The sequence below is a fragment of the Micromys minutus genome (assembly GCF_963924665.1).
Source record: "Micromys minutus genome assembly, chromosome: 27".
Classification (NCBI taxonomy): domain Eukaryota; kingdom Metazoa; phylum Chordata; class Mammalia; order Rodentia; family Muridae; genus Micromys; species Micromys minutus.
The window spans coordinates 2,183,860-2,195,905 of NC_137962.1; the positions used below are offsets into that span (position 1 = coordinate 2,183,860).

The following is a 12,046-nucleotide window of genomic DNA, read 5'->3' on the forward strand; positions in this document are numbered from 1 at the left end:
CTTTCCGGCTCCGCCTCCCAATCGTCCGCTTCCGGGATCCCGCCAGTCCCCGCGGCGGCCGCTGAAGGTGAACCGAGAGTTATGGCGTTCTGTGCTCCTCCGGCCTACCTGAGCCACCGGCAGAAGGTGCTGCGGCTGTATAAGCGCGCGCTACGCCATCTCGAGTCTTGGTGTATCCACAGGTGGGGAGAAGGGACCCTGGGCTCGGGGACGGAGGCCGAGAGGCCCTGTGGGCCGGTCTCATCAAGGACTTAGGGACACAGTGAAGGGAGCCCGCCCTTGAACCTGGGTCCTGATGCAATCTTCTCTGCTTCTTGATCTGGCGGCGATGATTGTGTGGAGGCGCGACCAGGACCCAGCTTAGAAGGTTGCATGAAGAAATAAAAACCTAGGACTGTCATAGTCATGGTCCTAACGCTAATGTGTTTATGACTCTTGTCCCTAACCTTAACAGTAATTTGTCCATGATCTTTAGTTTGCAGAGTAACTTGGAAATTATTTTAGCCGTATTTTTTAGATAAGCAGGCTCAGGATTGACTTGCCCAAGATTGTTCAGCTTCCGCGTGACCCTGTTAAGATTAAAATTTAGATTTCTGTCACAAAATCATTAGTCTCTTTCCCCCTTTCCCATCTGCTTTTCTCTATTTGGCTTTATCGGATAGATCCTTGGCATCTCTTTCTCACCTCCTACATAATTTTATTCCTTTAACAATTGTTACTAGTTTTCGTGTTAATTCTCATATGGTGGCATATATTGGGAGAGACAGAGATATTCTCCATTACATAATGAGTTTGAGACTAGCCAAAGAAGATGCTTTTTACAAATAAACAACAATATAGTGTTAAAACATGTAGAATGTCATGATCTAAAAGAAATGCAAGGTGCAGTAACAACCCAAGATATGTAAATCCCAAACCTCCACACTAAAACCTAATCCCACATGAAGGACGTCCAAGAAAATGGTAGAAAATCAAATAGCCATGTAAGACTTTCAGAGGGTAACCCTGAATCCTAGAATGCAAGTTTGTGGTTACACCTCTTTGTTATACAATCAGATGCAGTGTACAGTGTTGTACAATTGTTAGCTTCTTTCCAAAGTTGTTCTTATTTGTTTAACTGAATTTGCAATTCAGCTTTCATTCCCTTTTAAAAAAAGATTTATTTACTTATATATACGAGTACACTGTAGCTATCTTCAGACACACGAGAAGAGGTCATTAGGTCTCATTACAGATGGTTTTGGGCCACCGTGTGGTTGCTGGTATTTGAACTCAGGACAAGCACTCTGTGCTCTTAACCGCTGAGCCATCTCTCCAGCCCATCAGCTTTCATTCTTGGTGGCAAATAAATAACATTTAGTCCTTTTTTGAGCTGCAATCCCCTTCAGGAATTCAGGTGATACTCTAATACAGCTGGAAATATTAGAGCTCATATCCATAGAGGGAATAATAAACTAGCTAATATGACAGCACTAACATTTACAAGCTGACATCTTTTCTTAGTCCTTTTCTGAATCAGTTCACTTAAAACAAAACAAACAAAAATAAACCCAGTGTGGATATCATCTGTGTGACAACCTCGTGTGTCAGACCTTGCCCTTCTCCTTGTTTGGGACAGTACACTGCTAGTATGCCAGGCCAGCTGGCCTATAAACTTGTGGAAATCTTTCATATCTTGTCATCCCCAGGAGGAGCGCTGGGACCACTGATGTGTGCTCCCATGTCCAGCTTTACTTGGGTTTTGGGACTCCAATCTCGGGTCCTAATGCTTGCACGGTACTTTACCTACTCACCCATATCTCCCTAATCCTCATCTGTCTTCTAGGAAATTCTCTGGTTCCACCTAAGGCTCTGTCTTAGGTGCTATGTCTCCTATATACGTCCTCAGTGTTGGTGCTTGAATTAGCCGTATTTCCCATCGTCTGTGAAGTCATCTGCTATTTGCTAAACTAAATTTATCCAAATTCTTTAAAACTAGAGCTTTTTTTTTTTTTTCACTTCTACATACTGATTCTATCCTCAAATTCTCTGTTCCAGCTAATGACATTACTAAGCAATTCAGCAGTCTAGACTTGACCTCAAGGTTTTCCTGGTTTCCCTTCTACCTCTAACACAAATCCTCATTCATCAGACCTTATTGGGCACTGCTTTTGTAAATTATTTTCTAGTGTAATGCCTGTTATATCACTGAGCACTTTGTGAAGTGTGCTTTTGTATGTGCACTCTTAGAATGTGTGTGTCAGTCTTTACATTAAGTAACTTAAACCAGACTGTACAGCTAGTTTAGCAGTAGTCTAGAGAGGTTCCCTCTCATGACTAAGTGGTCTGGATGGGTCTTTTGTTTTCTTGTGTTTTGTGTGACAGCTACCACAGGTCTTCCGGTCTTTTGCTAGATGCTGTGGGGATGATCAAACAAGATGAGAGGACCCGTGGTAGTTGTCAGTGAGTGCATATTGAATGAAACTGCCATAGTTGTCACCTTTCTTTTCTTTTCCTGTCGAAATCCTTGTGGGAGAGAGGAAAATAGCTAGGCTGTACTTAATGCTTTGTGTCTATTACTGATGAGAGGGAAGTGGCTCTACTGTGCTAATACAGCATCGGAAGGCTACAGAGGAAGTGCTCACAGTGACTGAGGTTGAGTGGGAATGCTGCCACTCAAGGAGATAACTCTGCTGATGTCCACAATTATTTTGATTTAAGGGACAAATACCGGTACTTTGCTTGCTTGATGAGAGCCCGGTTTGAAGAACATAAGAACGAGAAGGATATGATGAAAGCTACCCAGCTGCTGAGGGAGGCAGAAGAAGAATTCTGGCAAAATCAGCATCCTCAGCCGTATATCTTCCCAGACTCTCCTGGGGGTACTTCCTATGAGAGATATGAGTGCTACAAGGTAGGTGGAGATCGTGGCAGCTGCTTCACAGGGCACCAACCTTGTCCCCGGTCCCAGACCTCTGCCTTGTATATCATGTGCCATTTGAGCCTTGGCTAAATTTTCCTTGACAGCTCAACTTTTTTCTCTCCTCCTTTCATAAATTCAGGTAAATTTATAAATTTACAATGTACTTTTGGCAAAGCACAGTGCTAACGTATTTGGTACATAGCTCATTTGGAAAACATAAAGTTAGCCAGTTTGGACTGGTACTGAGCATTGCTGGAACCCTGTACTCAGGTTCTCATGGTTGAGTGTTAGCACTTGACCACCTGAGCCAGGATGACTAATAGCAGCCCCTTGAGCTTTGTCTCCTGCCTCCTGAGCAGGCCTTGTCCATGGTATTGATTGTTAGCCTACGGAATAACTTTGCTCTTTTTGCAGGCTCCAGAATGGTGCTTAGATTACTGGCATCCTTCTGAGAAAGCAATGTATCCTGATTACTTTTCCAAGAGGGAACAGTGGAAGAGACTGAGGATGGAGAGCTGGGATCGAGAGGTACGTCCTGACAGTGCCCCACAGCCTTGATCAGTTACCTCTGCGGGACCAGGTCCACAGTCCAGCCCTGACAGTTATGCTAGCTTCTTATCTAGACTTTTAGTTTCTCGCTGTGTTCGGTTTCACATTAGCCGTTTCCCAGATACCTCTCTGATCTCTCTTTTTTTTCCTTCCTTCCCCTCCACCTACTCTTCCTCTTCTATAAAACTCCTTGTCCTTTCCCTACCCCACAGCCCTATGCATTCTTCATTCAACTTAGGATGGTTAGAGTTAGGTTTTAGCAGCTCTTATGATAGTGTGGGTGATTTGTTGGAGAAGCCAGGAGGAAGCAGGAGTCCAGTTTAGGGTTTGTGTGGTAGTTTTAGTGAAAACGTGTGGCCCACAGAGTGCTGCAGTAGCTGTGGAAGGGACGTGGACAGATAGAACATCCCCTGGGGGGATTGTCATTGGCTGTGGGGTGGGTGAGGGACATGGAGAAATCAATGGTTTCTGTTCTAAACTTTACTGTCAGCCGTTCAGGGCTGGTGTTGAGATGAGAAAGGCTGGTGTAAGGTGGAGGGGGTCCCACGTGTCGGGGTAATCAAACATTCAGAAGGGGAAGCTTGAGAACCTGGCCTCTGTGAAGTACACATTCCACTTGGCAACTCATAGGAATCTGGTCTAGAAGTGGGAATTTGTAAGTTTTCAGTTGTATTTAAAACTGTAGAAACTGAGATCCTTGAGAGGGAACTAGAAAAGGTTCTTCACTGTTTTTGTAGATACATGTATGTAAATGCATTCAGGCTAAAAGGTTTGAAGATGAGACTTCTTTGTAATAGCTTCTGCTTTTTCCGTACCCTGGGAAGACATCCAGGGCAAGTGGGTCTGGAGGGCGGGGAGGTGGGGAACACGTGGAAGAACTGTGTTGGACTTGGAGAAGGTGAGCTTGCTGGAAAACACAGGCTTGCCAAGTGACAGCGCTGGCCCATTTGACACTGGGTAATTGATGTATTAGGCATTGGTTTGTTCTAGTATTTTCTCCTTAGCTATACTGACCAGTCAGGTCCAGTTTGCCCATTGAGCTGTTTTTCCAGACAAGTAAGAGAGCTACAGAGCCAGGCAGTAGTAGTAGCACACGCTTTTAATCCCAGCACTCAGGAGGCAGAGGCAGGTGGAGCTCTGTGAGTTCAAGGCCAGCATGGTCTACAAAGTGAGTTCCTGGACGTCCAGGGCTACACAGAGATATCCTGTCTGGAGAAATAAAACAGCAGGAGACTCATGGTGTTTCAAAGGGAAGGGTCCTGACAGGGTCTAAGCTGAACTTAAAAAGGCAGTTAAGACGGGCTGATGTGGAGAACTCGGGAGGAATGTGTAGATCAGTCCTTCAGGGTCTCTGAGGGAATTTATGCAGATGGCCAGGTGGTAGCAGGAACTAGATACTGGTCTCTCAATTCACCATTTTGGAAGTTGTTCTGGTTCTGGGAGATAAAGTTCAGGATATTGGTATTAGAAGTCTTTAGCCAAGGTGAAGTAGAAAGTACATGTGGCCAAGGGACGTCATGTTTTGTAAGAAGTATGACAGCATATTGAGGCTTAAAATTTTCGTGGTGAGCAGCAAGCTTGTTTGGCCAGTGACCACTGAGGACTTCTCCGGAGTTCCTCCCTTCTCTCTCTGCTTTCAGCTCCTGGATATTATCCAGTGCTGTGTGTGAATGAGCTTTTACTTTTAGGTTCTTTCCCATTAGGACAGTGATGTTGAGAATCTTGTTGAACAACATCAGGCAGGGCAGAGCCTATTTTTCATGTGACTTCACATGAATTCTTGTCCTGGCTGCTTGCTGACCTTGTTAATGTGCACCCCAATACACCTGAGCTGGGCTTCTTAGTGCTTTTGGAGAGCCTTAGGTAAGATAATAGTGTTTTCCTGGAGACTAGTAGGAGACCATGAGTAAAGGAATTAGGAAGACTGTGGCTTTGCTGAAGGAGTAAGGGATGGTAGAATGCTTACTTAGCTTTGCCATGCTAGAAGTGAGAACAGTCACCTGGCTCACCTGTGATGACACCACTAGGAAGGACAAGGCAGGAAGACTGAGGAGTTAAGACGCCAGCCTGGTCTACTTCCACACCAGTCGACTCAGCTCCATAAAAGACACATACTTCAAAAAAACACTCTTCAGAGAGACGGCTTGTTCTGATTTGTAGAATCAGGCATAGAAATAGTACAGATTTATATGAAATAAACATTTCTTGATGCTAACTCAGGGTGGAAGGAGACAGGCTGTCATCTGACCATGCAGATGTGTTTTACTGTTGAGATTTGTTCTATAATTGTTCCTTCCTGGTCCCCTTTTAGGTTAAGCAGCTGCAGGAGGAAAAATCACCTGATGGTATTATGACGGAAGCTTTGCCTCCTGCCAGAAGGGAAGGTGACTTGCCCCCACTGTGGTGGCATATTGTGACCAGACCTCGGGAACGGCCCACATAAACAGGCACCTCACTGTTGATGCTTGCAAGTGAGAGTTAAAGAACGTGTTCACACTTGCCCTAATAAAATAACTACATGGTCATTTGTTCCTGAAGTGTTCTTCTAAGGATTCCTGTGGCACCAACTGTTTGCCTGTATTGTGGTTTGGTTTTTACCGTGTATGTCCATTTTTTTAAAGTTACCTGTAAAATTATATTGATAGCACATGTGCTCAGTAAGGAAGAGCTTCTCAGTGTTAGGGCCAAGTTGGCTTTCGTCTTTGTGTGTGAATACTCGGGCACACTCATGCACAGACATACTCGAGCAGGGCAGAGAACTGTGTGGGTGGTACTCCTCACCTCCATCTTTAAGGTGAGGTCTCTTGTACACTGCTATGCCCAGCTTCATGGGTGCTGGGCTCCAGACCTAGGTCCTTGTAAGTGCTTTATCCACTGAGCCATCTCCCTAGTCGACTACTGAGTAAGGGCTTAAGATGAAGGCTTGCCTAATAAAGGGAAGGAATAAACAGGAGAAATACAGAGGGCTTTAAAAGAAAGAAAAAGAGGGCTAGAGAAATGGCTCAGAGATTAAGAGCACTGACTACTCTTCTAGAGGTCCTGAGCTCAATTTTCAGCAACCACATGGTGGGTTAGGATGTAATGGGATCTGATGCCCTCTTCTGGTATTTTTGAAGACAGCTACAGTGTATTCAGATACATAATAAATAAAAGTATAATAGATAATTCTTTAAAAAAAAAAAGCCAAAATATGCAAGTGGTTTCTTAGTGACCCACACATTGTGGGGTATAGGGTGTGCTGCCACTCCTAGCTGCCCTCTTCATTTCCTAAAGGCTCTGCTAATGGGATTTTAGTCTTTATGAAAAAAGCAACACAGAACAGGCAGAGTCCTAGGCCTTCTGGAGGTGGGGGTGTATGTAGGTTTGAAGGTTGCAGCTCAAGTCTAATGTGGGACACAAACTTTGGACGCTTAGGATACAGTTATCCAGCTGTGCCTCCTCTGCTGAGCAGTAAGGATATAGTGTAGCGGTAAAAATAAAATAGAGACAACCTTTTATCCCATTCCCTTGGGGCCACATGGCATGGTAGAGCATCTTTATCTTAGCAGCTCCACACCACCTCAGTACTCAGACCCCAGCTTCTTTTGATCCAGGCACCATCTACTCACCTGCCCCTGCCACTTCTGTCCTGGGTGCCCTATGACCTCCACAGTGTGTTATTTTTACTTACTTTCCCCTTGGTGTGTTGTTGCCAAGCCTTTCACACACATATCTCATCCACAGGCCCCACACGTCCTCACCTCATGCAGGCAACAGAGCTGGAACTGCTAGTTCCAGCTACAGCTCAGCCATTGCTGTCACACGCTGTCTTCCACAGCCTGGTAAAGTCACAAGTAAACAATAACTTATCAAACAGGTTTATATGTTAAATTCTCAATCTATAATCCTACTATACAATAAGCTTACAACCAGTTGACAAAGATATAAACTGCTTACCTAGATAAATTGACCCATAGAAACCCTTAGAAACAATCATAACAACCTTATCCATATAGAGAAGTGCCAAGAGAAACATCCTCTACTTCCATGTTGCCTCCTCTTGAATCTCTTGTTTTCTTCTTCCGTTTTACCAAACCTTTGTTCCTGGCAACTCTATTGTCCAATTATGTATTGCTTTAACATTAACCTACAATATAGCAGACCTTTTTAAGTATCCCAAGTTAGTTTTAACAAAGGTGAACCGGGGAAGGCTAGCAGTCACGCCTGGATTATCCCCAGGACCTGTGTACTGGGAGAGAACTGTTGCCCACAGATTGTCTGATGCCCTTTACACACCACGACACACATGCCAGCATTTTGAAAAACTGCACAACTGTAACTCAGCACTTGATCTGTTGAGTTCAGGGCCACCTTGTCTGCAGAGTTCTAGGTAAGCCAGGGCTGCATAGTTGAAACTATTAAAAAAAAAAAAAGTAAAGCATTAATTTTTTTCTTTTTTACTATCAGAAGAAAATGTTTTTAGGGTTTTGGAACTGTTTTCAAATAATTAGGCAGCTCTCGCCCTGAAACCTCATAACTGCCACAGACAACTTCTGGAACATTTTCTAAGCTCAGAGGCTTTGTCCATGTTCTAACATTTGACTGAGACCCCAAGCAATCTGAAGGAGACCTGAGGACTTTTTTTTCTTAGTGATTCTTTATTTATAAGGTAGGTAGAAGCAACTGTTACAGTGTAGAAGGGAGACACATTACACACTGTTATCTATATAAGATAAGTTTCAAACAAAAACTGCACAGGGAGAGGTCAACTCTCAATACAAACTAGCAACTAAACCACAATAATTTACTTTTAGAAAGGGTTCGTTTTCGGCTGTGACACTGCTTTTACAATATGCAAAAACACAAACAGAACTACCCCAAGGTGTTTGTCACATTCTTTCTACATTGAATTTGGCAACAGTTTATATTAATTTTATTCAGATTATACTAACGTTTAAAAACTAAACAAGTGAAAAGCTGTACCTACGTACAGTTACATCCATTCCTTTCAAAGGTTTAAAATACCGCTTGTATCTTTTAGAATGACCTTGCAGCGATTTCTGCATTTGCAAAAACCATCTCAAGCATCATATGCATAATGCATCAGCTACTTTGAGTCTCAAGATTGGTGGGCTAAACCACAGGCACTACTGTTTGCTTATAGTCTGTAAAAGGAGCTTGTTTTTCAAAGAAAAGCTTGTCATTTCTAATAATCATGCCTTTGCTTTAAAGCCATAACATAAAATGTCCTTTGAGCAATCCCAGCAGTGTTAAATGTTAATATATAGAACCATGACTAGAGGAATGTTACTCTCACATCCAGTGTGGCTATGTGTTAAAGATTATGTCATCAGAGGCTAGAGCCAACAGAGATCTGCAGAGCACCCAGGACCCACCAAGTCTCTTGACCAAAGGGTCAAACGTACTATCAGCTACTGTTGTAGCTGAGGGTCTTGCCTTTTTAACAGCTGTCTTTAAGTGTGAGCTCTTGAAATCTACAAATCTGTTGACTTTAGGGATGGGCACTATAACAAACTTTTTTTAAAAAATGTATTTTCATTAAAAAAAAAAAAAAAAAAGACATTGCCTGAATTGAAATCAGACTCCCAGTTGACAGTAAATAAATCCTCTTTGCTCCAGTGTTTAGAAGCCAATCAACTGCCCTTATTTAAGGAAGGGAAGAAAAACAAGCCCCCAGATTGGTAAGCACATTGGCAAAATTGCTAGACTCCAAGCTGGTTACCCTTGATAAATCTGTTTGAATTTTTTTTCTTCAAAATATCTGGGCTTTTCAATGCACCCAGCCTGCTGGGCACAGTTAAGAAAAAGGCATCTTCTATATCTAAGAATTCCCTGCTATCATTTTTAAATGTTTTCACGTTTTCTAAACTGCCTTACCCCTCTGGATGTATTTGGATTCAGTGGAAGTGAGTATAAGAGACGAGAAAGTAAAGGGATCATGTCTACCTGTGGCAGCAGCATGCGCAGGACTGGATGTGGGTGCCATGTGTGGGGTCCAGAGGAATGCTGGGAGAAAGGAAGTCCTTACAAACCTTACAAAAACAAACACTGCAATCTAGTATGGCTTATTCGGATGCGTGAATCATGAAGCTACTGGAAATTCAACCTACAAGGCTACTCTTAAATGTAACAGGATTGGCTATGTTGACAGTGTGCCCCTCCCAGCCCTCCCCCCAATCCCAACACCATCCACCATGTCCAGGTTTACTTCTCTGCATATTGCTCAACTGTTACTCCCTCAGTCCTCCTCCAGAACACAGTATCTGTGAATGGCGGGTTTTACCCCCATCCATTGTGTTTAACCATTAAAATAACTTGAATTTGCTTCTAAACTAGACAACTATAATGTATCTACAAAAGCTTGAGGGAAGAAAAACAACTAAGTATGGAATCCTTTTGTGAAATTACTCTAAGATTCCCTGCCCCAACCCACACCCTCCCCTCTATGCTTTTAAAATTTTACAAAGACCTGTAAAAAAGTTAAATGGAATTTGGCACCTTCAGAAAAATCAAAAGGGAAACTAAGGTTAAAATATGCAGAAAGAAACCGTCAATATTTACAAATTAAAAGATCAAGATTATGTCAATTACATATGTTGCTTTTAATTCTTATCTAAAGATGTTGAATACTTTTAAAAGAGCAGAATTTCGAATTGCCTACAAAATCTTTTGCTTGATTATAGACTGGAATGGATCAAGACAAATTAGGCTTTATTAATTAAAGAGTTCATTCCCGTGGGTAGCATTTCCTGGGAACTTTGAGAACCTAAGAGAAGCGAGGGGCTGAGCGATCGTTAGTGGTCGTCTTCTTCAGCTTCACACCCCTCCGGATGGCATTCAGCATGTCTTCTCCCTGAGGACTTTCCCTTGGGCTCAGGTCTGCAGGGTCAATCTCTGGAACTGGGCCTGGGGAGACAGTGGTGCTTGGGGGGTCCCTTTCCTGGTCTTCAGCCTCGCTCTCTGGAATTGCCTGTCTGTGCTCCTCGGGTATACTGGGCTTTAGGCCTGGAAGTGGAGGGTTGATCGGCACTTGACCACTCCACAAGGAAGAGGGTATATTGCTGACACCCTGGGGTCCCTCCCCCACAGATGGAGACTCGGGGCTGTGCTCACCCCGCTCCTCTGGCCCATCTGTAGGGGATGGCAAAACCCCAGGGAGGTCTGGGACAGTTGGGGTTTTGACAGGGATCACTGGTGTCTTGATGGGAATAGGACCAGCTCCGATGGTCCCCCGGCGAACAGAAGGCTTGGTGGAAGGGGTCCGTCGGATGGTTGCAACCCCTGGTGTGACCATAGCAGGTCCCAGAGTGGTGGGAAGGCCAGCTGTTGAGGCTGGACGCTTGGCTTGGAACATCCGCCTGTAAGACTGGCTGATATCACTGTTCCTTGGAATGGTGGAGGACTTGTCAAATTCTTGCTGCTCTGCCTCCTGGTCTCCACTTACAGAGAAATAATCATAATCTGAAACTGAGGATAGGATTTGATTAGATGGTCTAGGTTCAGGGTGACAACTCTTCTTTTACCATGCCACGATAGGAGAATGGGAATCATACTAGGCAGAGTACACACGGCCTCACCCTCCCCTGTCCAGATGCCAAAACACTGCCTCTGTACCAATTTCCTATTGGAGCCCTTTGCTCCCCTGGGCATCCACATAGAGAACTGTGCGATGGGGAAGAGACCCACACTACAAAGCTGCTGCCAACGACCTAGTCGGATGAAAGGACACACATTTGTCCAGTCCTTTGGTCCAGAATCAGCCAGTGTTGGCTTCACCATCTCCATGGTAACTAACAGCTCAAGTGAGGGCTAGAGAGATGGAGTTCCTAAAAACCAAGCACAAAGGTGCTTATGCTCAAGACTGCTTTAAAATAATTATCTCAGGGCAATGAGAGAGGTGCTTACAGTAAGCATAGCTTCGGAACAGCAGGTCAACTGAAACTGGGGGCTTGGTGTGAGGTCTGGAGGGCTAGTATTTCAGAGGAGGGTTAGCATAACTCCCAGCCTCTTAGCTTCTAGATAGCAGTAGTGTCCTTGTGGTTCTGACTACTAAAGATATGTCTAGATTGATGAATGTCCCTGAGGGGGTCAGAGGGGGATGCCTTTGAGATTCACTGACTCAGATCTTTAATAACTTGAGGGTTATAGGCAGGCAGCCTTTAGCCAACCATCCCATAGTGACTCGTTAGATGTCTGCTTTGTCTGCCCCATATGTAAGGTGATGAGGGAGAGGAGTGGGGTGCCCACCTCAGCGTAGATTAAGTACTTAGGGGTGGGATTCCACCTCTCAGACTAGAGTTACATGGACTTAGTTAAGTTACTAAGCCTTGGTGTCCGCATCTTTCTCCCATGTGTGATTGTGAAGATTCCAAGGAAAAAAGAGGTGCTTCAACACAGAGTGCTGAGAAAACACGAAGCTGTTACTAAGAGCATGTGCCTCATTTCAGGTTGGGGAGCATCACGCACGGATGGTGAGAAATGAGCAAAACTGATGTTTAGGATCACTTCTTGGGCAGCAGCCAATGACCTGTCCACTACAGTAGCCCCCAAAGCACCCAGAGATGAAAGAGTGACTCCATAGCCCATCACCCAGGA

The 12,046-nt window shown here is 44.1% G+C and overlaps 2 protein-coding genes across 5 annotated transcripts in view; one reads left to right on the forward strand and one right to left on the reverse strand.

Moving 5' to 3' along the window:
• The first annotated feature begins 35 nt into the window (after positions 1-35).
• Positions 36-5,976, forward strand: NDUFB9 (NADH:ubiquinone oxidoreductase subunit B9). Its single transcript, XM_080939469.1, has 4 exons — positions 36-182; positions 2,701-2,893; positions 3,317-3,430; positions 5,763-5,976. The coding sequence occupies exons 1-4, from the start codon at positions 82-84 to the stop codon at positions 5,892-5,894; spliced, it is 540 nt and encodes a 179-aa protein (XP_080795595.1). The 5' UTR covers positions 36-81; the 3' UTR covers positions 5,895-5,976.
• Positions 5,977-9,972: 3,996 nt separating this feature from the next.
• MTSS1 (MTSS I-BAR domain containing 1) overlaps positions 9,973-12,046 on the reverse strand; it is a 133,038-nt gene continuing 130,964 nt past the window's right edge. For 3 of the 4 annotated variants that reach the window (XM_080939252.1, XM_080939250.1, XM_080939251.1), the window contains exon 14: positions 9,973-10,918. In XM_080939252.1, the coding sequence (XP_080795378.1) occupies positions 10,218-10,918 (701 nt within the window). In that variant the 3' untranslated portion in view covers positions 9,973-10,217. The remainder of the gene's footprint in view (positions 10,919-12,046) is intronic. The other variant, XM_080939253.1, reaches the window with a different exon arrangement.

Coding starts and splice junctions, on each gene's coding strand:
- NDUFB9 (XM_080939469.1), top strand. CDS start 82: ATGGCGTTCTGTGCTCCTCCGGCCTACCTGAGCCACCGGCAGAAGGTG. Junction 183..2,700: donor GAGTCTTGGTGTATCCACAG/GTGGGGAGAAGG, acceptor TTTTGATTTAAG/GGACAAATACCGGTACTTTG. Junction 2,894..3,316: donor AGAGATATGAGTGCTACAAG/GTAGGTGGAGAT, acceptor CTCTTTTTGCAG/GCTCCAGAATGGTGCTTAGA.